Source organism: Chrysemys picta, chromosome 20 (assembly GCF_011386835.1).
Source record: "Chrysemys picta bellii isolate R12L10 chromosome 20, ASM1138683v2, whole genome shotgun sequence".
Classification (NCBI taxonomy): domain Eukaryota; kingdom Metazoa; phylum Chordata; order Testudines; family Emydidae; genus Chrysemys; species Chrysemys picta.
In genome coordinates this window covers 14,840,293-14,864,635 of record NC_088810.1, presented here as the reverse complement: position 1 = coordinate 14,864,635, position 24,343 = coordinate 14,840,293, and the positions used below count along the sequence as shown (strand labels likewise).

At 50.6% G+C, this 24,343-nt stretch overlaps 2 protein-coding genes across 3 annotated transcripts in view; both read right to left on the bottom strand.

Moving 5' to 3' along the window:
- Nucleotides 1-24,343, bottom strand: part of NDUFS2 (NADH:ubiquinone oxidoreductase core subunit S2) — a 349,529-nt gene that overhangs the window by 279,710 nt on the left and 45,476 nt on the right. The window lies entirely within an intron of this gene.
- The window catches only part of FCER1G (Fc epsilon receptor Ig), a 28,438-nt gene continuing 19,078 nt past the window's right edge, over nt 14,984-24,343 (bottom strand). The window contains exons 2-5 of one of the 2 annotated variants that reach the window (XM_005293771.5): nt 23,513-23,604; nt 22,258-22,305; nt 19,361-19,384; nt 14,984-18,370 (exon numbers count right to left, since the gene is read on the bottom strand). In XM_005293771.5, the coding sequence (XP_005293828.1) occupies nt 18,314-18,370; nt 19,361-19,384; nt 22,258-22,305; nt 23,513-23,604 (221 nt within the window). In that variant the 3' untranslated portion in view covers nt 14,984-18,313. The remainder of the gene's footprint in view (nt 18,371-19,360; nt 19,385-22,257; nt 22,306-23,512; nt 23,605-24,343) is intronic. The other variant, XM_005293772.5, reaches the window with a different exon arrangement.

Genomic DNA, 24,343 nt, shown 5'->3' with positions numbered 1-24,343 from the left:
GCGGTGAAGCGCTGCGAGGCGATGATGAAGAAGATGTCGTAGCGCGAGAAGCCGACCTGCTCCTGGTAGGCGTCGGGGTGGAAATCGGGTGTGTCGATCCCCGGCAGGTCCCAGATGGTCACGTTGGGGTACCGGGGATGCTGGTATGGAGTCGGCTCCCTGGTGGTCTCCACCACACCAGTGCGGGCGGCACCTGCATCCTCATCGCCTAGGCCCTGCAGGGCGTTGACAAAGGACGACTTCCCGGAGCCGGTCTCGCCCGTGATGCCCACATCCAGCTGGATGCTCTCCAGCGACTCCAGCATTTCCTGCAGCCTGGAGGCCACTCCGGCAAGGTTACCCTCCTCAAAGGCAGCTTTCAGGGCCTCCAGCTCCTCCCTCGACAGCTTGATGATGTCCTCACTGCTCTGTGAGGCCATGTCGGCTCTGGCAAGCTGCTGCAGCCCCTGTCTTACAGAGGGAAAAGCCAGTTCTTGTCTGAGTTCCTGGGAATGCTTAACCGCTGAAACCCTCATCTAGGTCTTTGTCTCTGGGCAGCTCCTCCCAGAGACCCAACCCCATCCCAGCCTTCATCTTCTCTGGCCTGGCCAATGGCAGCTCCCTCCCCTCTGACCTCCCATGAATCCAGTTCCCCCTCAGTGGAGATTCCCACCCTGGCCTCCATCTCCTCATGCCTGGGCTATCACAGCTCCTGCCTCTCCCTCACTTCCAGACCTCTCCTCGGCTGGGATCCCCCCTACTCCCCCAGCCTCTATCTCCTCTGGCCTGGCCTATGGCAGCTCCCACCCCTCTGGCTTCCCAGAGCATCAGACACCAGCATGGGCTGGCTGGGGGGAAGGGCGTGGGCTTGAAGCAAGAGCAGAAGTGAAGCCATTTCTGCTGCACCAAAGGGTCCTGTGAGGTAACAAGCAAGGAGAATGGGGAAGAGCCATCAAGGAGGAAGTTGGTGACTCCCAGTGGGGCTGAGAGAAGATGGAAGCTGAGGGTCAGACTGAGCGAAGATCCCTTACTCTGACAGTTACATTATTAAAGGTGAAAGTCCCACCCCGCTCTAACCACTAGACCCCACTCCACTCCCAGAGCTGTACATCGAACTCAGATGTCCTCACTCCCAGCCTCTGAGTTCCCTCACCCACCTGCCCTCCCCAGGAAACAATGGGTGCAGAGATGGTTCAGGCTGGTGTTGTTTAATACACCAGGGAACCAGCTTCTGCCCGCACCTCAGAGCGGGTTACTCCCATTCACACCGGGCTGGCTTCTGGCCTCGGCTCTGCCCGAGTGTCCCCCAGTATCTTATCCCCAGGTGTGTCTGCCATGGAATATGAGCACATCTTATAGCCACATGCTGATTGGCTGACTGTGCCTTCTTATGTGATGTCAGTGGCTGTGGTGCAGTGCCACCAGACTCATCGCTGATTTGCATAAAGGGTATCCCTTCGCCCATTCGACGTATAATGGGTATCCCTCCACCCAATATGTGCATAAGACAGGGCAGAGCATGGAAGGTAGAAACAAAACAGTTAGTGGTGACTCTTCTCCTTCAAACCATAACGCTGCACTTAAATCGTCCATTTCACCTGAGCATCTGCAAGCTCTTAATGAGCCTTAATTAACTAACCACAGAGTTAGAAGTGAAATTAAAAGTGATCTGCAAAACAGGAGACCCACTCCAAGGCTCCTTTCCCCTGCTAGAGCATTGCAAAGAGGCCTTGGTTTAATGGGGAATCAGTCCCTGGATGGTGAAAAGATGCCTGGCAGGATCCCGAGCTGTGGAGTAGGAACCCATGGTGTTAGGCGCTGTACGTTGGTTATTAGGTGTATTACGGTAGCATCCAGGAACCCTGGCCATTGACCAGGTCCCCTCCTGCTGGCATAGGGTGTGTCTACACTGAAGCACAACAGCAGTGCAGCTGTGTGACTGTAGTATTGAAGTGTACACATGGGTGGCGGGTATAATAGGTTAGGGTTTTTTTTTTTATCTATTATGCCGCATGCAGGTTCCAGGGTGGCTGAGGAGGCGGTATCTGCTATTCAGCTTCCTGGGTTCATCAGTAATCTCCCTGGACTCCAGAGAGATTACTGATGAGCCCCAGAAGCTGAGTAACACATACCAACTCCTCAGCTGCCCCAGAACCTGTATGGGGCATCTCAAAGCTTCTTCAGATGAGAGTTAGAGGCTTTTCCTGCAGCGGCTTGGGCTCTGGGGAGAGGAGGCATGGCGTGGCTGTGGCTGGCCCAGGGCAGCTCTGGGCAGGTGGGCGGGGGGGCCTCAGGGCACTTCTGGGCGGTGTTGGGGAGGCTCAGGGCTTCGACTGCCCTGGGGCTCCAGCTGCGGGGTAGGGACATGGGCAGAAGGTGTACGGGGAGATTTTGGCAAACCAGTAAAGTGCTTGAAACCACTATGGTTTATTGTTAAAGGCGGCCTAGTCAGCAAGCTGTAAATTGGCCATTAAGCAATCTCAGCTTGACCAAGGCAGGAGGGGAGGGGAGATTGGGGTGCGACAGAAAGGGCAGCTTGACCCCGCATCCTTCCATGATTAGAATTGTGTTGAAGTTGCTGATCCATGCATTTTAAAAGAGCAGGATGTGCCCCAGGAATGTCTAGTGGGGTCTCAAGGTTGCAAACTCTGGAAAAACCCACACCTGGTTAATCAATAATCAGAAGGAGCTTCTTGCTTGCCCATTGGAACTGCTTACTTAACAAGTTTTCTTTAAGGGACATGTCATTCTATTACTAATGTATAAATAAGGGGAAAAAAGCTTGAGATTCTTGGACTCGTTTGGGGACTCTTTTTGGACTCTCCCTCTGGATACGTCTTGCGGTCCCCACCGGCAGATGGAAGATTTGCCCACCAGAAGCCTGCCACTGTTTCACTCGAGAGCCAAACTCAGCTTTGGTAATTATCAAGGGTTGGGGGTGTTTTATTAATCTTGTTGCGGACTAACCTGTAAGTGCTTGAGACTAGTAAAGTTTAGCTTTAAATGAAAGCACCCTTGTGTTGTCCTGTTTGTGCCAGCCATCTATCAGTCGGACGGCTGTGTCTCCCCTGATTCCTGACACCACCTCGCACAGAGTAAAAGTTACCAAGAGCTTTGGGTTGAAAGAACCCCGGGTAACAAAGGGGCAGAGCCGGGGGCCGCCCATGAGTATACACAAGCCCTTATTTTGCACAGACATTGTGTGTTCAGTCGGGTGATCTATTTACCTCCCTAATCCTGTTTTACAGGCCTCCCCCATGTTAATTGCTCATGTCAAGCCAGGCCTACAGTCCAATGCCTTTTCTTTTCTTTTTTCTATTAGCATTCCGTTCATTGGCACCAGAGCCCTGTTTTACAGTGCTTTCTTTTTAACATTCATTCCCCAGCAAGACATACCCGAAACCACAATCGTCTTAATCATTTGAACCACCTGATGAGTTTGCCTTGATGGCCCGTTCTGCTTAGCAACCAGCGAGGCCTACTGAAAAAATATACTAGCTGAAACAGTCAGGCTCTTGGTTGCTTGACCTTGCTAGATAAGAGAATGCTTGCAGAGACTGGGAAAGATGCTTGCAGACGCTTTTTGAAGTAACTTGTATTTCTTTGTCTAACAATGAAGCTTATCAAAACATAGCAGTTGTTCTTTGTTCCTCTCTTGTATGCTGGGAAAATATAGCTGGGAAAATACAGTGATGACGTGACATAAGTGATGACGCGGCAAAGTGGCTAATAAAGACAGTTTGCATCTGCATAGGGGAAGGGGGGCTGGTTCTATGGAGACGGGTAGTAGTTCTCTGTTGTATTGCATGCCTACAATAAAGAGCTTGATAGTTGGATCTTTGCTGGTCGTTGCCTGTCTCTTTGCAGTCGGACAACGAAACCTGAGCCGTCCGGGATAAAAGAAATCCCCAACACACCCAATGAACCCCCTCCTAGCGTGGGCCTCTATAAAGGTCCGTATACAGGTATAGCTATTCCCATATGGGAAGGGGAATCAAATATACCACTAGAGGGCACCTTTATACTAGTATACACTAGGTGTGTCCCAGTATAACTTTTCTGGTGAGCCGGCCCAAGAGTTATACAGTAGCACCTCAGAGTTACAAACACCAGAGTTCAGAACTGACCGGTCAACCACACACCTCATTTGGAACAGGAAGTATGCAATCAGGCAGCAGCAAGGACAAAAAAAAAAAAAGGAAATACAGTACAGTACTGTGTTAAACGTAAAGTACTTTAAAAAGAAGAGAAAGCAGCATTTTTCTTCTGCACAGCAAAGTTCCAAAGCTGTATTAAGTCACTGTTCAGTTGTAAACTTTTGAAAGAACAATGACAGTGTTTGGTTCAGTTACGAACCACCTCCATTCCCGAGGTGCTCATAACTCGGAGGTTCTACTGTACCAGGACAAGAACTGTGGACAGACCTGGAACTATCTGTGAGAACTTATGCTGAGCAGTGCACTCACACACATCCTGGTTGTTAACCCCTCCCTCTTCCCCTTCCTCCCCCGCAGGAGCACTCAGCGCTGGGCTCAGCCTCTGGTAGGACAGGGACCAGGACAATGCAAGGGGAGTCCCAGTGGCTCTCAGAGAGGGACATTAGATTGGAAAGGGGAGCACATAAGAGGAGAAAGGGGAGGGGACCAACCTCCCATTTCCCCTCACTCTGCTTTTATTGTACTTCATGTACCAGTGGACAGGAGCGGCGAGTCGTATGGACCTGTGGTGCCCGAGCTCCAGCAAATTCAGAGCCCAGGATGTGTGTATGTGTGGGGGGAGGTCTTGGACCCGTTCTGGGCACCACCAAAAATTATACAAACCTGCCGCCCCTGCCAGTGGGGAGTAGGATAAATCTGGCTGGGGACCTGCAGAATGCTCTGTCCAGGGTTAATAAGGTTCACTCTAAAAGGCGATCACTCAGAGGGGTATTGGTGTTGGGAGTGGGGGGGCATCCTTTTGAAACTTGTCCCTAACAATAATATCCTGCATGTATATGTCACCTTCCATCCTAAAAGATATGAAAGGACTTTGCAGATTGCACGTATAAACTCTGGGGTAGGACACAGCAGCTGTTTAATAGCACAAAGCACCACTGCACAATGGCTTAGGACAGAAAGGGATGACGGCTCCTGTATCCAATTTAAGCTATTTCAGGAAGCTGATTGCAATTACCCAAGGTGGAATAGGGCCAGGACACTGACTTCATATCCCCTCCTCTTGAGAAAAATCCCGTTAGCTCTTTAATGGGAATTGGAAGTGATCCAGACCTTGATTTCATCCCTTAGGTTCCTGACACCAAACCCTGGCACCATGCTGGGCTTCTCTCCAGTGTTGACTTAGAGAAAGGAGCCTGAGTCACTCCTTCCGTTTCCAGTACCAGCTGGGTTTTCCCTGGTGGGGTCTCACCTCCACATTAACTTTGTTCTGCTGGGGAAATCTGAGGAGACTTCAGCCCAAGGCTGTACTGCTGTGAGCACAAATGGGGGCAGGACCTCTTTAAGGGACTGATTTGGCTCACCTTGAAGTCAGTGCCAAAGTTCCCATGGACTTTAATGGCAACAGGATTGGACCCTTAGTCCTTGACCAGCCAAATGGTCCCTGAGCATGGGCACTCAGTCCTGGTACACATCCTAAGCAAGTTCTCTGGAGTCTGGCTTACAAACTTGCTGCCTGTGGGAGCTGCTGCTCTGCCTAGAAGACAAATGATCTAGGATGCCAAGACTTTCCCAGGATGGCTAGGTCTTTCGTGATTACCCGCTAGGGTCCGCATTTGGTTTGACAACTCCTAGCCAAACATCCTGTTCCTGTACCGTTATCAGAAACGAAGGGGAAATAAAAGTAATGCAGGGCCTGAAATAGGCTTCAGTGAAAAAGCCGGAAGAGAGCTTTGTGCAGGCAAAGTGACCACGATTTCCTGTCTTATTCTGGCCCTGGCGTAGTTGGTCAATTTTGTTGCTTTGCAGCTGAGTCAAGACACATGAAGCAGGCCAGGAAATTCCTCCTGACTGTCAATTAAAAGCAACTCCTCAGTGCCCTCAAAAAGGCTATTTTGGATGGGTGATTTTCCTCGGGGGGCATCGCCCCTCCCTCTTTAAAATGAACTCCAACCTCTGCTATTTACTGGTCCAAGCTTTCAGATGCATTTATTAAGAGACAGAGCAAGGTTTCCTTACATCTGATGCTCTTTGCAAGCGAGCGCATCCATGCTGAAATGGGAGAGGATGGTTTAGTGAGCTAAACGCCGAGATCCTCTGGAATCGCAGGTTCATACTCTGGCCACCAACTCTGGCCCAGCTCTTGCAGCTCTGCATGGACATGACAGTTCCCCTGGCTCTTTTGTGTAAGATGAACTGTGCTAGCTCTTCTGTCCTTGGGGAAAGTTTCACTTCCCTGCTGATTTGCAGAATGCTGTGCTGCTCTCAGTTGACACTCTCCACCCCAGAGAGTGCATGGCCGGGGGGCTATAAGAATGTGGTTTGTGAAGATCTTTGGAACAAAAGGCATTCGAGAAATGTACTAGTGCATTATTATTAGGAGTACTTGGTCCTGCAAGGATGCCAGGGAGGAGGAGTGTGTTATTTCTATAGTGCAGTTGCTCCCAGAGGTCCCATCAGGAACAGGCCCCGTTGAGCTAGGGGCTGTACAAACACATATGAAGACACATCCCTGTCCCAAAGAGTTTAAATAAATTAAATTAATGGAGATATCCCATCTCCTGGAACTGGAAGGGACCTTGAAATGTCACCAAGTCCAGCCCCCTACCTCCACTAGCAGGACCAAGTACTGATTTTGCCCCAGATCCCTAAGTGGCCCCCTCAAGAATTGAACTCATAACCCCAGGTTTAGCAGCCCATGCTCAAACCACTGAGCTATCCCTCCCCCTTAGTTTATACTCTAAGGCAGCAAGGGTAGAGTGACACAGTAACGCACATGCATTGCAGCTGTATATCAAAGTTCATTTGACAATATTACTTTTAACTCCAGCATCGTCTCATGAATGAGACTGCGGCCTGTCATGCTGACTGGTCATGCTCATTTGTGCTCCTCCGCCTCTCGTAGTTTGTATTGTCCTCTTGTCTCATAACCCCACCCCGTGTAGACAAGCTGTTTGATTGCAAGGTCTTTGGGGCAGGGACTGGCTCTCTGTTTTGTGTTTGTACAATAGAGTCCTGCTCCATGACTAGAGCTGCTATCTGCTACCACAATCCGCAATGCTACCACTAATTATAATTATTATGATTGGATTAACTAAGTGCCACTTCCCCTCATGTGTCGCTCAACTCAGCCATCTTTACCTCGCTGATTTTTTGTAGATGTAGGTGGTCTGTGGGAAGGATTTAAAGAAGACATTCGTGACTTTCCACGTTAGTTCAGGGAAAGTGATCCGGGCCTATGGGGCATCTCTGCAGAAAGTGTGGAGACATTTCCGCAAATAACTGGGAACGAGATGGATGGAGCCGGCACCACTGGCAAAGCAGAAGAGGCAAGAGATACTGTGAGAAGAGACAAGAAGTGAACACGTAGGTCTGCAAAGGGCCTTGAAGACAAGCACACGACACTTGGATTTTGACTGCAATGAAACATGTGGTGCTGATATATTCAAAGAGGGGGGATCAGAGCAGAAAGCAAGGCACGCGATCACAGCAGCTGTGTTTTGAATGAGCTGAAGCAGGGCAATGTGAGTGCTAGGGAGAGGAGGCGGTTATAGATAGATGATTTCCTGTTCTCTTCATTCCCTCTGAAGCACCTGGCATTGGCCGCCGTCAGAAGACCGGATACTGGGCTAGATGGACCATTGGTCTGACCCAGTCTGGCCATTCTTATGTTCTGATAGCAAACCAACCAGGCTCTGGCGCAGGAGTGGATGATGGGTTTGGCTGTCTGAAAGAAAAGGAGAAATCTTAGAAATGTTCTGGAGGGAGAAGCACCGAGCTTCGGACACACTGGGATGGATGGGGCAAGAGAGAGGGAGGAGCTAACAGGAGACAAAGAAGATAGTGATGTTCTCAGCTAGGACAAGTTGGAAGAGATCCAGGGGATTGGAGAGGAAAGTGCAGAAGTTCAGTTGAGGCCACGTTATGGTGAAGCTGATAGCGAGACCTCCTGGGAGCGAGGTCAGAGTCATCCTGCGATGGAGGGAGACGTGGAAAGTCAGAGCAGGGTTCATCAGCACACAGGAGCTAGATGGAATCGGGTGAGACGATCAGAACACCTGGAGAAAGGGCGAGGGGGAAGAAGAGATGGGGGCTGGCTCAGAGCCCTGTGCCAGTCTCCCAGAGAGGGGTAAGAAGGAGGCACAGCCATCCACCAAATGAGACGCTGATGCACCAGTCAGAGCGGCTGGGGAAGAAAGAGCCAGGGAAGCCTGGGAAGAGTAAGAATTCCAGAAAGAGGGTGTCCTCGTCCAAAGCAGCAGAGCCGGGTGTGCCCGGGCCCCGAGGTTTGGCCAGGAGCGGCTCTTGGAGTCCATGGGGAGAGCAGTTCCAGGGGAGCTGGGGTGGAAGGCAGCCGACAGGGCGGGAGGTGGAGATGCAGGAGAGGAGCTCCAGGCAGTGGTTGTACCTGTGGTGTTCGTTGAAGCGAAAGAGGACGGACCCGTAACTGCAGGGGGGGGATGTTAGGGTGGGGAGAACAAAGCACGCTCCTGTTGGGAGGGAAACAGGCCAAAAGGCAGCAGCCAATGAAAGGAGAGGGGCAGAGGGAGGCTAGTAGCTGGGAAGGCCTGAGGCCAAAAGAGACAGAAGTCAATGTTAGAGAGGAGGGAGGATGGGCTGGAGGGAGGATGGTGACAGCCAGGTGGTGGGGGAAGGGGAAGAGTCAGGCGCCATGTTGGTGGAAGGAGCAGGAGATGGAAGGGGCGGATGCAGAGGACCGGAGGTGGTGGCAGGGGCTGGGGCTGGGTGATAGGTATTGGTAAGAACAGGCTGTGGGGAGCCAGGACTCCTGGGGTCTGTGCCTGGCTCTGCCATTGGCTCACAGCCTGGCAGCAGGTTCAGTCACTTCACTTCTCAGTGTCTCACGTAGGGGGGGCCGATGCGCCAAACCGCGGCAGCCAGCGTTAACCACCCATCCCCCACCAAGGCCAGGCGGGTAGGGAACCTTCCCACGCCAGCCTGCAGGGGGCCGAGGAGCTCCACGGTCCTGTACCCCAAAGACCTGCGGGGCTCAGCCACCGAGTCATACTCAGCGCAGCCCTGGTGGATAGGACCAGGCCGGAGTTTGGGTGAACTGGGTGTAGAGGGCTGGGGCTGCCGTGTAAACCCTTTGCAAGCGTTCTCTGTTCTCTAAAACATGCTGCCATGGTCCTTTTTCCGCACCTCTCCGTGGACGCTGACTCTGTCAATTTGTGATCAAAGCTACACTATACAGAGCTTCACAGCTCAACTCCCTGACATTAATGAACCCACCCCCCAGCACCCCAGAGGCAGCTTAGCAGCCTCCTAGCACCGCCCTTGCCTTTCTTGGGGTATGTCTACACTTACAATGCTACAGCGCCGCTGCAGTGCTTCAGTGTAGACTCTACCTATGCCATTGGGAGGGGTTCTCCTGTCGGCGTAGGTAATCCAGCTCCCCAGAGGCGGTAGCTAGGCTGATGGAGGAATTCTTCTGTCGATCTAGCACTGTCCTCTCCGGGGGTTAGGTCAGTGTAGCTCCGTCTCTCAGGGGTGTGGATTGTTCACACCCTTCAAAGATATACCCTGTTTCCCCGAAAATAAGACATCCTCCGAAAATAAGGCCTACTTACAGTTTTGCCTCTCGTTGTAATATAAGGCATCCCCCCGATAATAAGACCTCCCCGATAATAAGGCATCCACCGATAATAAGGCATTTTTCATTTCTGAAAAATAAGACATCCCCTGAAAATAAGACCTAGCGCATCTTTGGGAGCAAAAATTAATATAAGACACTGTCTTATTTTTGGGGAAACAGGGTAGCTATACCAATGTAAGGTCCTAGGGTAGACCAGGCCTTGGGACAGTGCTGTAGAAAGTGCTTGTCCTTGTGCCTGTCCTGGACCCGAGCTAGCGAGATTAAAGCTAACTCAGGTGTGTCAGCTGGAGCTGCAATCCCTCGCTGTGACCTCTGTCTAGCCATATCCTCAGAGTGCAAGTTCTTTGGGCAGGGAGTGTGTCTACCTGTATGCTTGCACGGTGCCTGGATTGGGGCACTCTTGGGCCATAAGCAGTAAATAATACCTCTCTTCTCTATTCCTTTCCCTGGCTCATGCCTCCCATTCTCCAGAAGCTTGCCACAACCTGGGGGGGGATCCATTTGCCATCACTTATGCAGCATTGCCAGGGTCCTGAATCAGCCTCTGCTGAAATCCTTCTCCAGGCCTTCCTCTGTTCCCCAGCCTGTTCCCTCGGTTTGCCTGGCATCCCTCTAGCTCTCGTCACTATAGCACCACTAATAGCACAAGACTCTTCTGCACAGCTGCCGCTCTCTGGCTCGCTTAACTCTCCACCGGATTTCCAACCTCGGAGGAAACCCTCTCTGCTCCCCCCTTGCCCAAGCCTCTGAAATCCTCTCTCGTGCGCGCTCTCTCTCTGCTATTAGTGATGAGTTTTGTGCTGGGCCTGCAGTTCTCACACAGCCGAGCGGTCTCACTGACTTTGATGCAACACACTCCTAAGCGAGGACTGTTCACTTCAGTAAGGGTTATTAAGATCCAGCCCCAAAGTTGACCTGTATTGTATGTAAGCAGGGTCTGAACGAGCTCTCCCCTGACAGCTAGCTGGGGAGGGGGAAAGACTTCAGGAGCAAACTGTATTTCCATGGACACACCTACTGTGCGTAGGTATCCAACAGACAGAGTGGTGGTGTCCAAAGTGATCCACTCTGGCTGGTGTTGGGTTACAAATCACTTTAGTACTGAATGCGGGGATAGTGAAATGTCATTATCAATGTTGTTATCTTCATTGTATGACTAAAGGGGAGCAAAACTGTGCTGAGCTTGTCCCGATTGAGGGGGTCACCCTCAACTGAAAGGAACTTGCTAAGCCAGGGGCTTGAATGCCAGACCCCTGTGAAAGTAAGCAGGATTGGACAAATGTTCCTGCCAGGAGATGTGGGCTCTACCTAAAGGTCCCCAGTCTGGTTTAACTTGCCCCTCCCCACTGTTCAAAGATAGAGCTAAATAGGCTCCATTAGGAGTCTTTTGTTTTGTTAAGTGTTCACTAAACCTGAAATCACTTGTGGTGGGACAGCATTTCCTTCCAGCCGGCTTCAGTAATGAAATTCTCCCACTATGAGCTGACAATCACTGAGAGCTGGGGGGAAACTTCAAGAGACTGACCTGCAGCGGTCACAATAGAGAAGCAGGTGGCAGCAGAAGGTGACTGTCTGCAGAGCGGCCAGTGAGGGCGGCTGGTGGAGCAGAACAGCAGCTGGTGGGATGGCCAGCGGAGCAGCAAGGTGCCTTCCCCAGGTGGGAGGTGAATTCACACAGATGCACCTCTGAACCCTGGGTCCTCACTGACCAAGGACAACTCCTGTGAGTGGGGTCTGGTGAGGGAGCAGAGGGGGGCACAGAAAAGGAACTGTTGGTTGTAGAACTCAAGAACATGAAGTGGAAGGCTCTTCCCCACGCACTCTGGGGTGGGCGTCCTGCTCACAGTTTTATGGTTATGAATCCTGCTTGTGGCATTTTCCCTAATTAATGTTGGGTGACTTTTCTCCTTTCATTAAAAATTTCTTTCCGACAAGTATCAGGGGGTAGCCGTGTTAGTCTGTATCTACAAAAACAACAAGGAGTCTGGTGGCACCTTAAAGACTAACAGATTTATTTGGGCATAAGCTTTCGTGAGTAAAAACCTCACTTCTTCGGATGCATCCGAAGAAGTGAGGTTTTTACTCACGAAAGCTTATGCCCAAATAAATCTGTTAGTCTTTAAGGTGCCACCAGACTCCTTGTTGTTTTTCTTTCCGACATGCGCTCTGTGCTTGCGAGTGAGGAAGTATTGCCTCTCAGAGGCACCCAGGGGAGGTGTGTAATTTTCCCAGGTTACATGTATAATTGCGTGAAACAACAAACTCCTCAGAGGAAACGTAGCGTCATGGAAAGTGACTCAGTTCCCATCATCCCCTGCATCTCCCCTCTTCCTTACGCCCCTCCCTCTCTTCCTGTCACTCTGATTAAGGCCCTTATCATGCTGACGGAAAGAACTAGAACCTGCCTATGCAGAAGTAACATTGATGATTTGGCAGCTCTACATCAGACCTGACCAGCCCTAGGTTGGATGAACTCAACGGATCTGCAGCGGATCAGCCCTCCCCACCCCCATGGAGTTTATCTCCAGTAATGCCAACCCCAGCCTTCAAAAATCATGAGTCAGGCTTAAAAAAAAAATCCTGAGATTTAAAAAAATAATGAACTTTGGGTCCATTTTATTTGCCTTATAATTTTTCAGCCTGTCTCAGTTCCCAACTTTAGGCTTCTCCCACAGTCACAAGGGCTAGAAACTTTCTTTATTAAACGAAACCTGAGAGTCTCATGTAATCACATGAATCTGAGAGCTGGGGCTCTAAGCTAAATGTATCACAAGACTGGTGATAAAATCGTGAGAGCTGGAAACACTAGTGTCAGTTGGGCCAATGGGTAAAATAGGGCAAAACAATACTGGTAAAAGCAACAAGCTGCATATATGTGATCTGTCAGATATGCCCAAGGAAACCGATGCTAATTCAGCACTGGTAGGCTTGAGATGGTAATGCACAGAAGCCAGGAAATTCAATGTCATGGTTCTCATAGCAACCTGAATATGACATTGTGACACTCTGAACCTCAGAGTAGCACCCTGGAACTCCCCATATTCATCACTGTGATATAATTATGAGATGGTCTGTACAAAGTATGCCCCGTGAGGTATCATTTTAAAAGTCTCGATCTGCTGAACATGAATACCCTGTTGGATTGTAGGGGCTACTATCGTGTGTGAGGTGATGAAGTGTACATGTTACTGAAATACGTTGTGAGATTGGGAAAACCCACAACCAGCCTTTCAGGTAAAACAATGGAGTCGATTAATGGCTCATCAACACCCATCAAGAAAAGAATCCACTATCCTTGAGACTTCTCGGAGGAGTTGTGTAGGCCCTGGAGGGGGGGGGGACGGGACTAACCCATCTCGCAGCAAAGAAACTATAAAAGAGGGGACGTGACGTCATCAGTTGGCCTCACTACCCCCACAATTCAACACCTGGAAACACATCTGGAGGACAAAGACTTTGAACTGGGGGAGGATGGTTCTGAGTCGGGAAAGAGTCCCAGCCAGTGTACTGAGGATCCGTGACCTGTTTGTACTATCTGTCAGAGTGAGACACTGCTTGATTGAAATCAGTGGTTTGAGCATTGGCCTGCTAAACCCAGGGTTGTGAGTTCAATCCTTGAGGGGGCCACTTGGGGATCTGGGGCAAAATCAGTACTTGGTCCTGCTAGTGAAGGCAGGGGGCTGGACTCAATGACCTTTCAAGGTCCCTTCCAGTTCTAGGAGATGGGATATCTCCATTAATTTATTTATTGCAAATTTATTTTTATTTTTTGAGTAACCAACCTTGATCCCTACACTTGCGACTTATAATCACTTGCTGTAGTTAATAAACCTGTTTTATATTTGACCTAAAACAGTGGGTTTTGGTTGAAGTGCTTGGAAAATCTCAGCTCAGTTTACAAAGGTGGGTGCATGTCCCCTGTGGGGAATCAGATATGCAATTCCCATGGCTACAGAGGATAGTTCAACATTTTCATGGAAAGCCATGTATTATAGTGTGATCTGAGCAGGGGTTGGACTAGGTGACCTCCTGAGGTCTCTTCCAACCCTGATCTTCTATGATTCTATGATTCAGCTACTACTTGGAAGCTGAGGCATTAAATTATGGGGTGACCCACAGATTTTGCAACTCCCAAATGCTGCCCTTAATCTGACTGTGGCTGAGATCATGTATATCTCATGATCTGCAGAAAAGATTTCCCTCATAATTAGCTTCAGGAAAGTTTTCTTCCCACTGAGAAGGGCTGGAAATGGACTCTTTCTTGAAATATTATAGCTGAGCTGGGCCTTGACCCTGAAAGGGCACCAAAAAGTGAGGATTTACCAAACGCCAATGCTGGACACCAGTGTTAACAGTTTCAGAGTGGTAGCCGTATTAGTCTGTATCAGCAAAAACAATGAGGAGTCCTTGGGGCACCTTAGAGACTAACAAATTTATGTGGGCATAAGCTTTCGTGGGCTAAAACCCACTTCATCCGATGCATGGAGTGGAAAATACAGAGGCAGGTATAAATATACAGCACATGAAAAGATGGGAGTTGCCTTACCGAGTTGGGGGTGGGGGGGTCAGTGCTAATGAGCCAGTTCAATTAAGGTGGAAGAGGGCTATTCTCAACAGTTGACAAGAAGGGGTGAATACCAAGGGAAGAAAAATCACTTTTGTAGTGGTAATGAGGCCAATGTAATCAAAGTGGCCCATTTCAAACAGTTGACAAGAAGGTGTGAGTATCAATGGGGGAAATTAGTTTTGTTGCATCCGAAGAAGTGGGCTGTAGCCCACGAAAGCTTATGCTCTAATAAATTTGTTAGTCTCTAAGGTGCCACAAGTACTCCTGTTCTTTTTTTTTTTTTTTTGCCGGTACAGATTAACACGGCTGCTACTCTGAAATTTGTTAACAGTGGTACTCTTGCATAAAAAATGCAAGTAACATTGCCAACCACAACTGGTCAGGACATTTGCTGTACGTCTCAACTAAACGTCTGCACCTTAACATGCTGGGATATTGACGCAGAGATGAGACGGTTATCTCAAATCAACACCACCACCCCCCACAGCACAGTTGTATATAACAGCATGCCAAAGTGTGTCCCTCAATCCCTATCACCCACATACAAACCCACCCAAAGCCTAACAGGATGTCAACACAAGGTAAGCTGGCTACTCAGACAGACAGACAGAGATCACAGGCAATTCATAGCAAGTAGGTTAAATAAAGGTGTGCATGCTCACCGTATCCTTTATACACATTTTAATGAGCAAAAAAATACACGAGCCAGTATAGTACAAGACATTCAAGACATTAAGGAAAAATCTTAATATCTGTAGCACTATGTATATTCAGAGATGATTAGAGCTGGCTGGAACATTTTAGAATAAAACTTTTTTCATCCAAATATGCTGTTTAGTCAAAGCTGAAACATTTCACATAGTTGTACTGATTCTGAAGAAATGTTTGAGTGGAAGGTTTCTGAGGTCCAGGGTGGACTATCCGGTCAGAGAGCGGAATTGAAAATCTGACCTTTCTGAGCAGAAGAAAGACATTTTGACACAATTCTGTTTTGCAAAAATATTGGAAAGGTTTTGTTTTCATTCCAACGCAGAACAAAACCAAATTTCAAACCCTCAAAAGTTGTCTTGAGAGGGAATTGCCATTCTCCAGCCAGCTCTGGCAATGACCTATTCTGCTTTATTAATTCCTATAGATGTGGCATTTTGTCCCGATGCAATAGTGGTATTTGCCATAAACATTCCAAAGATGGCTTTTATCCCATCTTCTCCAAATGCAAGCATCCAATTGGCTTTGCAATGTCATGTGGTATAATACCGCTGCTTAAAGCTTTTTTAAAAATATTTTTTTTAAACATTCAGCTCAATAAAAAAAAAAAAGATGTCTATTCTTAAAGGGTTACATTGGCAGAAAGAGACCCAGGTGCTCCAGAAGGATAAACAGCTCTGCACACTTCTACATTTTGTCTTAGCATTGGTAGAAACTGATGTGCACCTTCTCCTGGTGTTTCTGGAGCCTGTTGCTGGACCAGTGGAGAAAGGTGCTCCAGAGGCAATACCCAAAACAAGCCATTTATGATAATGAGCAATGGGAAGGGAGCAGCATTCAACTATAAACATGAAAGCCTTGATCTGATGGCTCAGGAACGCAGATGGATGATTTGCTCCTGCCATCATGTGCTCAGTTAAGCCCTAACAGCATGGTCAAAAATTCCCTGCGTTTACTCTAGTTGCGATACCCAGGTATGTTGCTCTTATGAAAAGATTCCAACTGATGCCCAGCTGCAATTGCACCTTTTGGCAGGGTTGCTGTGTGCCCGTCTGCCAGGGCTAGGCGGGTCCCAAAATGAGACTGCACTTGAAAACCTAATATTTGAAAAGGGGACCTCTTCAACTTACCTGCGAAGCTCTGAGGTCAGGGGCCTGTCTTTCTTTTGCAGAAGTTTATGGGATGACTTGTATCTACCACAGCGCTTTCCTGTGCCTATCACCAGGCCCTATCCATCAGTAATGACACCAGTTCTTTCGGGGAAAATACCAGACCTTGAACTTGGGACTTGGCAGGTGAAGGTGAAGTTTTAAAATGTAAAGCCCTGAGGTTCAGAATTCCATGGACAAAAATGGCCCGTCGCACAGGGAGCAGGGAATGTGTGTGTGGGCACTACAGTAAATGCAGGCGCCAATCAGGCACCCGAATATGCACAGGCAGTTCTGAAAATCTGGGCCTACATTTGTCAATAATTTATAAAAATTGTGCTGTACATTCACTACTGTGGATTGCTGAACAACCACCCTGGAGGTGGGGGCCTCTGTCTAGTGATGGGCCTGAGGCAGCACAGGTACCAGTAGGAGAAGTACATACATCCTGGCCCACTGGGACCTGGACTGAAACCTACCAACCCATTTCCCAGGGCGTATTTATTCAGCGTCAGACAGCAACGATCTGTGCACCTCCAGCCTGGATGGGATTTGAACTGGGAACCTAGAGGTGAAAGCTAATTGTAGAGTCTCAGTCTGGCCCAGTTCTATTTCTGATCTCAAACCCTTGGTCTCAAGAGCTTTTCAGCTCTTTACATCTCCAGTGAAAGGGGGAGGTGCTATCCTCGGCCTCATCACTCCCTTTATCAATCTGTGTTACTAAGCCTACCCATGTACAAAGGAAGACCAGCCAAAGGGTGACAGCAGAACCTAGCAAATGCCTTTCCTCTGAGTCCAAACTGAGCCTCCCTTTACCCCACGCCATTAAGTCATCTAAGGGAAATGTTATACCCACTTCTCCATCACTGGTAAACCAACAGCCACCATGGAAGTGGCAGCATTAACTAAGCCAGGGAAATATTGGCCATGTGGCAGATATGGAGCAGGGAGCCAGCATTATTAAGTCTCTGTCTGCGACAGCACAGACGCTGTGGTGTGGGCCAACTCTGTGCACCAAGGCAAAGTCATCAAGGCGACCAAAGCCAGTGACTTACAAGCACAGATAAGGGAATATTCCCTGCTCCCCAGGACAGACACTATCATTATCAGGGAGCAAGCGAGAAGTAATTCTTCCGCTCTACTCTGCGCTGATTAGGCCTCGGCTGGAGTATTGTGTCCAGTTCTGGGCACCACATTTCAGGAAGGATGTGGACAAATTGGAGAAAGTCCAGAGAAGAGCAACAAAAATGATTAAATGTGTAGAAAACATGACCTGTGAGGGAAGATTGAAAAAATTGGGCTTGTTTAGTCTGGAGAATTGACGACTGAGAGGGGACATGATAACAGTTTTCAAGTATATCAAAGGTTTTTACAAGGAGGATGGAGGTTAAATTGTTCTCCTTTAACCTCTGAGGACAGGACAAGGATGCAACGGGCTTAAATTTCAGCAAGGGTGGTTTAGGTTGGACATTAGGAAAAATTTCCTGTCAGGGTAGTTAAGTACTGGAGTAAATTGCCTAGGGAGGTGGTGGAATCTCCGTCATTGGAGATTTTTAAGAGCAGGTTAGATAAACACCTGTCAGGGATGGTCTAGATAATACTTAGTCCTGCCATGAGTGCAGGGGACTGGACTAGATGACCTCTCGAGGTCCCTTCCAGTCCTACAATTCTATGATTCTCCATTGGTCCAGGGGTTTCCAAGAGATGCTCAGGGGGGTTAGATGTTTGCATTATAGTTCTTGGCTGTAGAGGGTAGACAAGGTGCTTTGCTGCTGGAGGGAACCGTGCATGGAACCCCACCTTCGTCTCACCAGAGACTCACTGTGCGGCATTGGTGACAGGCACAAGGGAAAGAACATCTACAGGTCTTCAGCACCAGAAACACGAGAGAGGCGGGATAGGAAAGGCTGATCCTGTAGCATCTCGGAGCAATGTACAGCTAGGGGGGGATGTCTACCATGCAAACGAGCAGGGGCACAACACCTCCACCCCCAACACTTCAGCATGTGGGGGCAACTGGGAACCACTGGTTTCAACAAAGTTGTTTCTTTGCTGGGACTGGGGAGGAACTCATATAAATCACTCTTGGGACACCTGCTCCGCCTTCAACCTCCTTCAGCAGAGACTGCGCCTGGGGCTCCTAATTGGGCTTGGTCTGGAGGGTTTCGTAGGTCTCCTGGTTCTGAGTGCTGAGCCCCTGTAAGGAAGCAGAGGAGACAGAAGTGGGGGTGGGGATTAGGACTTTGGTTCCGAATGGGACTCCTGAAACAATTCAAATGAACTAAGCCTGGGGCTAGGGGAGTGAAATCTCTGGGAGAGATGGAGCTGGTGGCTGAGCTCCAAATCTGACTCCAGAAGCAGGGTGGGGGGTTTTCTCCAGGTTAGACTAGAGCTGGAAAAGCCTGTCCAGGCCCCATGTCATCCATCCCCTCCCTGCAGTGCAGGAGTGTTCCCTGCTTTATGTGCCCAGAGCTCAGCCTCATCTGACAGCCCTTCACTCTAGGTGGAATGTCAGCAGCTGTCTCGGCCGTTCCCTGCAGGTCTCAAGAGATGTTAATACATGGCTGAACCGGGTGCACAGAGCAGGGGCCGGTTTGTGACACTGTCCAGAAAAACCTTCTGCTCCTTATTCAATAGCCTAGAAGAACCTAGAAAAGGGCTCCCGGGTATAAGCAAAGCAGCGGAGTCTGAGCTGCACAGCCGATGTTTGCATTGCGGGACCCATCCAAAAATACCCCAAACACAAGAGTTTTCATGCTGGTGAGAGGGACCAAATTGGCACCCCCAAGACTTGTGCCCTCCGGTCACCCACAAGGCAGCAGCCGTATCTCCCTCTGGCAATGGCCCTGCCCTACAGGGGCACTATCGTCTTTGTGCTGACCTCCAGCGAGGGGTCCAATTAGTGCTGACGGTGGTTTGGTGATGTGGATACCAGCCTAATAGGAAATGGACTGAAAACAGGCCTTGCAGTGGCTGTTACCACAGTCATCAGACGGAGATGACTTTCAGGCAGACACCAGTGATATTATTTAATAACATCGATTAATTCATTCAAAATACAGCTCTGCCATGTAGTCCCCAGATCACTTGCATCTTCTTGGCACCTTGGGAGCTGGTGAAAGGGACCAAGTCCCATGCAAATGATTGCACAAGGCAGCAAACGGGGTGGGGAAGTTTGGATACTTACGGTATAGATCCCTTCTTCTTTCTGCTGCACAAAGAGAAAGAGAGATAAGTCAGTAAGAACAAGAAGCAAAATACCAAAACCAGCCCCTTCCTCCCCGCACACTGTGTTGTGACACAAACTGGGGGGGCCTGTCCGCACCATCACCAACTCTCAGCCCAAAGCTAGAACTCTTGGAAGCTTGAAAAATCCCCTTTCTTTTTCTTTCTTTCTTTCTATGCAGCTGCCTCTGCACTTTGTGGTTTTGGCCGGATGCAGAAGTGGAAATTCTGAACTATCCTGGGCCTACAGTTTTTTGTATTTCATCCCATTCCTTCCCCTTCTACCCCTTTCCACCCCCACCCCTGACAGAATTCTCCTCCTGTCTTGTTTTTTTCAGCTGTTTATTCCCCTGCTCCCCACTAGCTACAGCAGACGGGTAGGGGAGGGATAGCTCAGTGGTTTGAGCATTGGCCTGCTAAACCCGGGGTTGTGCATTCAATCCTTGAGGGGCCATTTAGGGATCTAGGGCAAAAAATCTGTCTGGAGATTGGTCCTTCTTTGAGCAGAGGGTTGGACTAGATGACCTCCTGAGATCCCTTCTAACCCAGTAAAAAGCAACAGAGAGTCCTGTGACACCTTTAAGACTAACAGATGTATTGGAGCATAAGCTTTCGTGGGTGAATGCCCACTTTGTTGGATACATCCAATACATCAGTTAGTTTTAAAGGTGCCACAGGACTCTCTGTTGCTTTTTACAGATCCAGACTAACACGGCTACCCCTCTGATACTTCTAACCCTGATATTCTAAGATTGAGCTTACTCAGCCATTAATGCTTCCAGGCCCCACTCCTCTTTGCCAGGATCTCCATGATACCGAGGTGCTTACAATGCCATGTCGTATATTGTGGGGTTGCTTTTGCCACTGGCCGTGAAAGAGCGTATCGCCTCCTGGCCCCATGATACGATGTGTCTGTCCACACAGCTCAAGATCACACCGGCATTGCAAGCTCCTGTCTGCACTCCTCTGGCTGGCGCCCCAGAGCAGGGCAGCCCCCTTGCATTCTCTCACTCACTCTGTCTGAGCGCTGGGTGATTCTCTCCCAGCCCAGGAGGTCTGCTCTATTTTCCCTTTGGCCTCACAGCTGCTCCCCACTTAGTATCAATATGCATCACAGTGCTGTGCCCTTTGCCCTCTTCCTCTGGACCATTACGGTATTAAATGAGGCAATGCCCAGCACTGATCCTGCCATCTCCCCCAGCCCCTTGCTGTTAATCATGTGTCTTTTTTAACCCCTTTCGCCAGTTTTCAGTCCATGGACAGTGCCAGTTTACCTGGCCTTTTCAAGGAAGATTTTGACAGAGGATGTGTCAAACGCTGCACTGAAATCCAGCCTCTGCTGCATTCTCTTGACCCAGGACATTCAGAATTGCATGCAAAAGGCAATCAGCTTTGTCTGGCATGAAGTGTTTGCTATAAACCCTCCACGCTGCCCATTCCAGGAGGCCTCTCCTTTTCCTTTGGTATGGGGTGCGCACGGTACTCGGTGGTTTATTCCCACATAGCTAACAGGGTGTGAGTTACTGCTGTGTGTGCTCTGTACCAGCGCTGCCTGGCAGTGGCCTGTGCTATCTTCCTAGCTCAAACCGCCAGCACCAGCAGCTGAGCTCCTCTCAGCCACAGTCTCTCTGGCTTCCCCAATCAGGCTGGGGCTCATTTTGCAGCCAGGGGCACCCAAGCCTCAGGATGTTTGGAATCACTTGGTGGCTTCTCCAAAAGCTTAGATTCTTCTCCGGGGGGATCGGAGTCCCAAATCTCCAGCCGGATTTCTCAGGAAACTTCCCAGGCTTCCAAAGAGAGGGAGACACCCTGAGCACAACCTGCCTCCCGACACGTCGGGGTGGCTGGTTCAAACCAGGGGCACGACCACGTCAACTGAACGTTGACAAACCACTTCCAGCCTGAGAATGGAGAATGCCCTAGGCAGGCGGGCACCGGACACCGTGAGCCGCATTCACCAGCCCAAGGGGATGGAAATGAGGGTTTGCAAAATGCTCAAGGGTTTCTACTCCAGGCTCTATTTCACCTTACTCAGGTGAGAGGAGGAGAGGCATCTCCCACCTAGCCCATGCACCCAGCCAGCACTGGACACTCTACAGCAATTTGTCCAGGGCTTTGCCCCCTCCAGCTTTGCTCCTGTCTTTTTATATGTGTGTGCGCGTGAGTTTAACGCTGGTAAAAGGTGCCACGGGGGGGCATAAGCCCACTGAGGACAAATAGCCCCACCCCCTCAAATGAGGGAGGGGCTACAGAGTCCAGAAGCCAAGTGGGACAACAAATTAAAAAACAAGAATGGGTGTGAAGGGCAAAGGTGCAAAAGACGGGAACAGGCTAAACCTCAGCAGGACTAGAACAGAGCCGGGACTCTCCCCCGGGACACGGCACTGGTACGTCAGGCACAGACCTCAGAGGACTTTGCAAAGGTGGGTCAGCGCCATTATTCACACTCAGAGACAGGGAAACTGACTTGCCTGCAGTCAAACAGCAAATTAGTGGCAGAGCCGGGACTAGGATCTGGGTCCCTTGAGTGCTTCCCACTGATCCACACGGCCTCCTTGCACTGCAGCGTAAGGCCCCAAACATCAGCACAGAACAAACTCATCCTCAATGTGCCCATAGAAAATAACCCCCCTCCCGCAGCAAAGCCCTTAGCCCCTGGCCCCACTCCTCCCAGTGGACCCCCAGAGGAGAGCTGTGCAGCACAACCAAAGCGGCACCGCAGAGCTGGGCTCTGTTGGACCGAGGGTCCATGAGACACCGACGAAAGCAACAGCTGCAGTGGATGATTTTAGCTGCCTGTCAACTCCGCCCACAAGGCCCTGGCAAAGGAGGAACCGACAGGAAGCAGAAAGGACGTACGCTATAGGCTGCGCTGGGGTCGGCTTTTGATGCTTTTCGAACCTGGAGCTGAAAAAGGAAATGAAAAGAATGAATTAAACAACAAATAGCCGCGAAACATTTTGGGGGCAGATTCTCAGCTGAAGGGTTGGGGTGGGGGGGACTTCTAATAGCCAGCATTATAGAGCAGCCCTGGGGCTGCACTAAACTGTAGCAGCTAAGTCTGGACCACATGCAATTATATCCCTCTGCACTGGGACCGGGATGGTCCCCGTCACTGCCGTAGCTGAGCACCTCCTAAGCCTGGCGGTGTTTTCCCTCACACAGCCCTGGGAGGCAGAGCACGGCTATCCCTCCCACCGTACAGGGGCTCTGGGACTTGCCTCAGGGCACACAGGATACGTCCACACCGCAGCAGGGAGCATGCGTCCCAGCTCAGACCGCCAGACACACACTAGCTCCACCCCAGCTAGTGTAGCCCGGAAGCTAGGGCTCGCCACCCTAGTACGTACCCAGCGGCTCCGGGTGGGTTTGTACTCAGGCAGGCACAGGCCCGAGGTGCTGCCGCGCTACCCCTGGCTACACGGCCGTTTCCACGCCTGTCGACCCACACTCCCGGCCCCGGCGTAGATGCACTTATGGCAGAGCCTGGAATTGGCTCCTGGTCTCCCCCCGAGAGCCTGAACTATTGGGTCACCCTTCTTTCTGGAAGGGAGGGGTGATGTACCCCTGTGCCAGCTGGGTATTGCTGGAGTGTCTCATACGCCACTCACCCCCCATGTCTGCCCCTCCCACCTCTTCTCCGCCCCCTGTGCTGACGGGAGGGAGGCGTAGGAGTCAGCGGTGCCGGCTGGGAGCTCCTCTGGAATAACCCCAGCAGAGAGGCCAAGGGGAGCAGAGCAGTGCTGAGAACTGGCCTTTCTCCGCTCTTTTTACTACGATTTCATTTTTTCCAAAGGGTAAATTGGCTGCTCCTAAAAACAAGAGCCCAGCAGCTCTGGCTGGAGCGAGACGGGCTGGGCCAGCTTCCCCCACAGCTCTGCCAGTGCACCTCGGTCTGGATCTGCCGCTCCCCCTGCAGCACTGCTCTGCTAAGGCTCCCCAAGTTTCGCCCGGGAGAGGCCCTTGTCCCCTGAACAATTACGAACCACTGAGGAGATGGAGCCTCCCAACCCCATGGTGTTTCTGGAGTGGAAGGGCTGGCACAGTAACCCTCCGCTCCCCGTCGGGGGTCACCTAAAGAGAGGCGAGAACGGCCAGGCCCCTGGAGACTCACCTTCAGGCGGCAGTAGAGCACTGTGAGGATGATGCCGTAGGTGAACAGGACGGCGTCCAGGACGTAGCACAGCTCGGGTTCGGCCAGCGCCTCTGCAGGGAAGAGAGGTGGCGTTAGCGTCCTGGTGAGGGGGAGAGGCAATGCAACTTCCTGCTGCTGCGCGGGGGGGGTTGCACCGCCATCGTCCCGCCAAGCCCAGCAGGACGTAGAACGAGTCACCGCAATCCTGGCCTTTGCAGGAGAGCGGAGCAGCCGCCCAACTCCAGGATTTGCAGGCTGGAGCGTCGGTGTAGGACCAGGCTCTCGCGCCGCCCACATCAGGATGAGAGGGCAGCTTGCTTTCAAGGCAGGAAACCTGGGACCTCTGCTGAGGCTTCCTGCTGGGTCAGGGACTGAGCCGTCACATCCAAGCAGGATTTTTCTGTACCTCAGCCCCACCAGAAACGCAGACCCTTGAGGTGGGAAAGGCCTCTCCCAGCAGCTAGCCGCTTCTGCCGCCCACCCTGGCCACTGGAGCCCACTCATTTGGCCAGCCCAGTTTTGACTGTCCCAAGTGATGGGGCTTCCACCACTTCCTTGGGGAGGCTCTCCTCCCCCGTGTGATACACTCTTCGCAAGGTTTTCCCCTGACATTCACCCTGCATTGCTCAGGGCTGAATTTCCTCATGCTTCCCCCTCAGTCACGCTTCGGAGCTCCTCCCCTCCGCAAACACCTGCAGACAAGTATCTGTCCCGCCCTCCCAGCCCCGCCCCGAGGCATCCCTGAGCGAAGCTAGACATAGTCAGCTCCTTCACTCGCCCTCCAGCCCCCGAATAACTGTCACTTTTCTC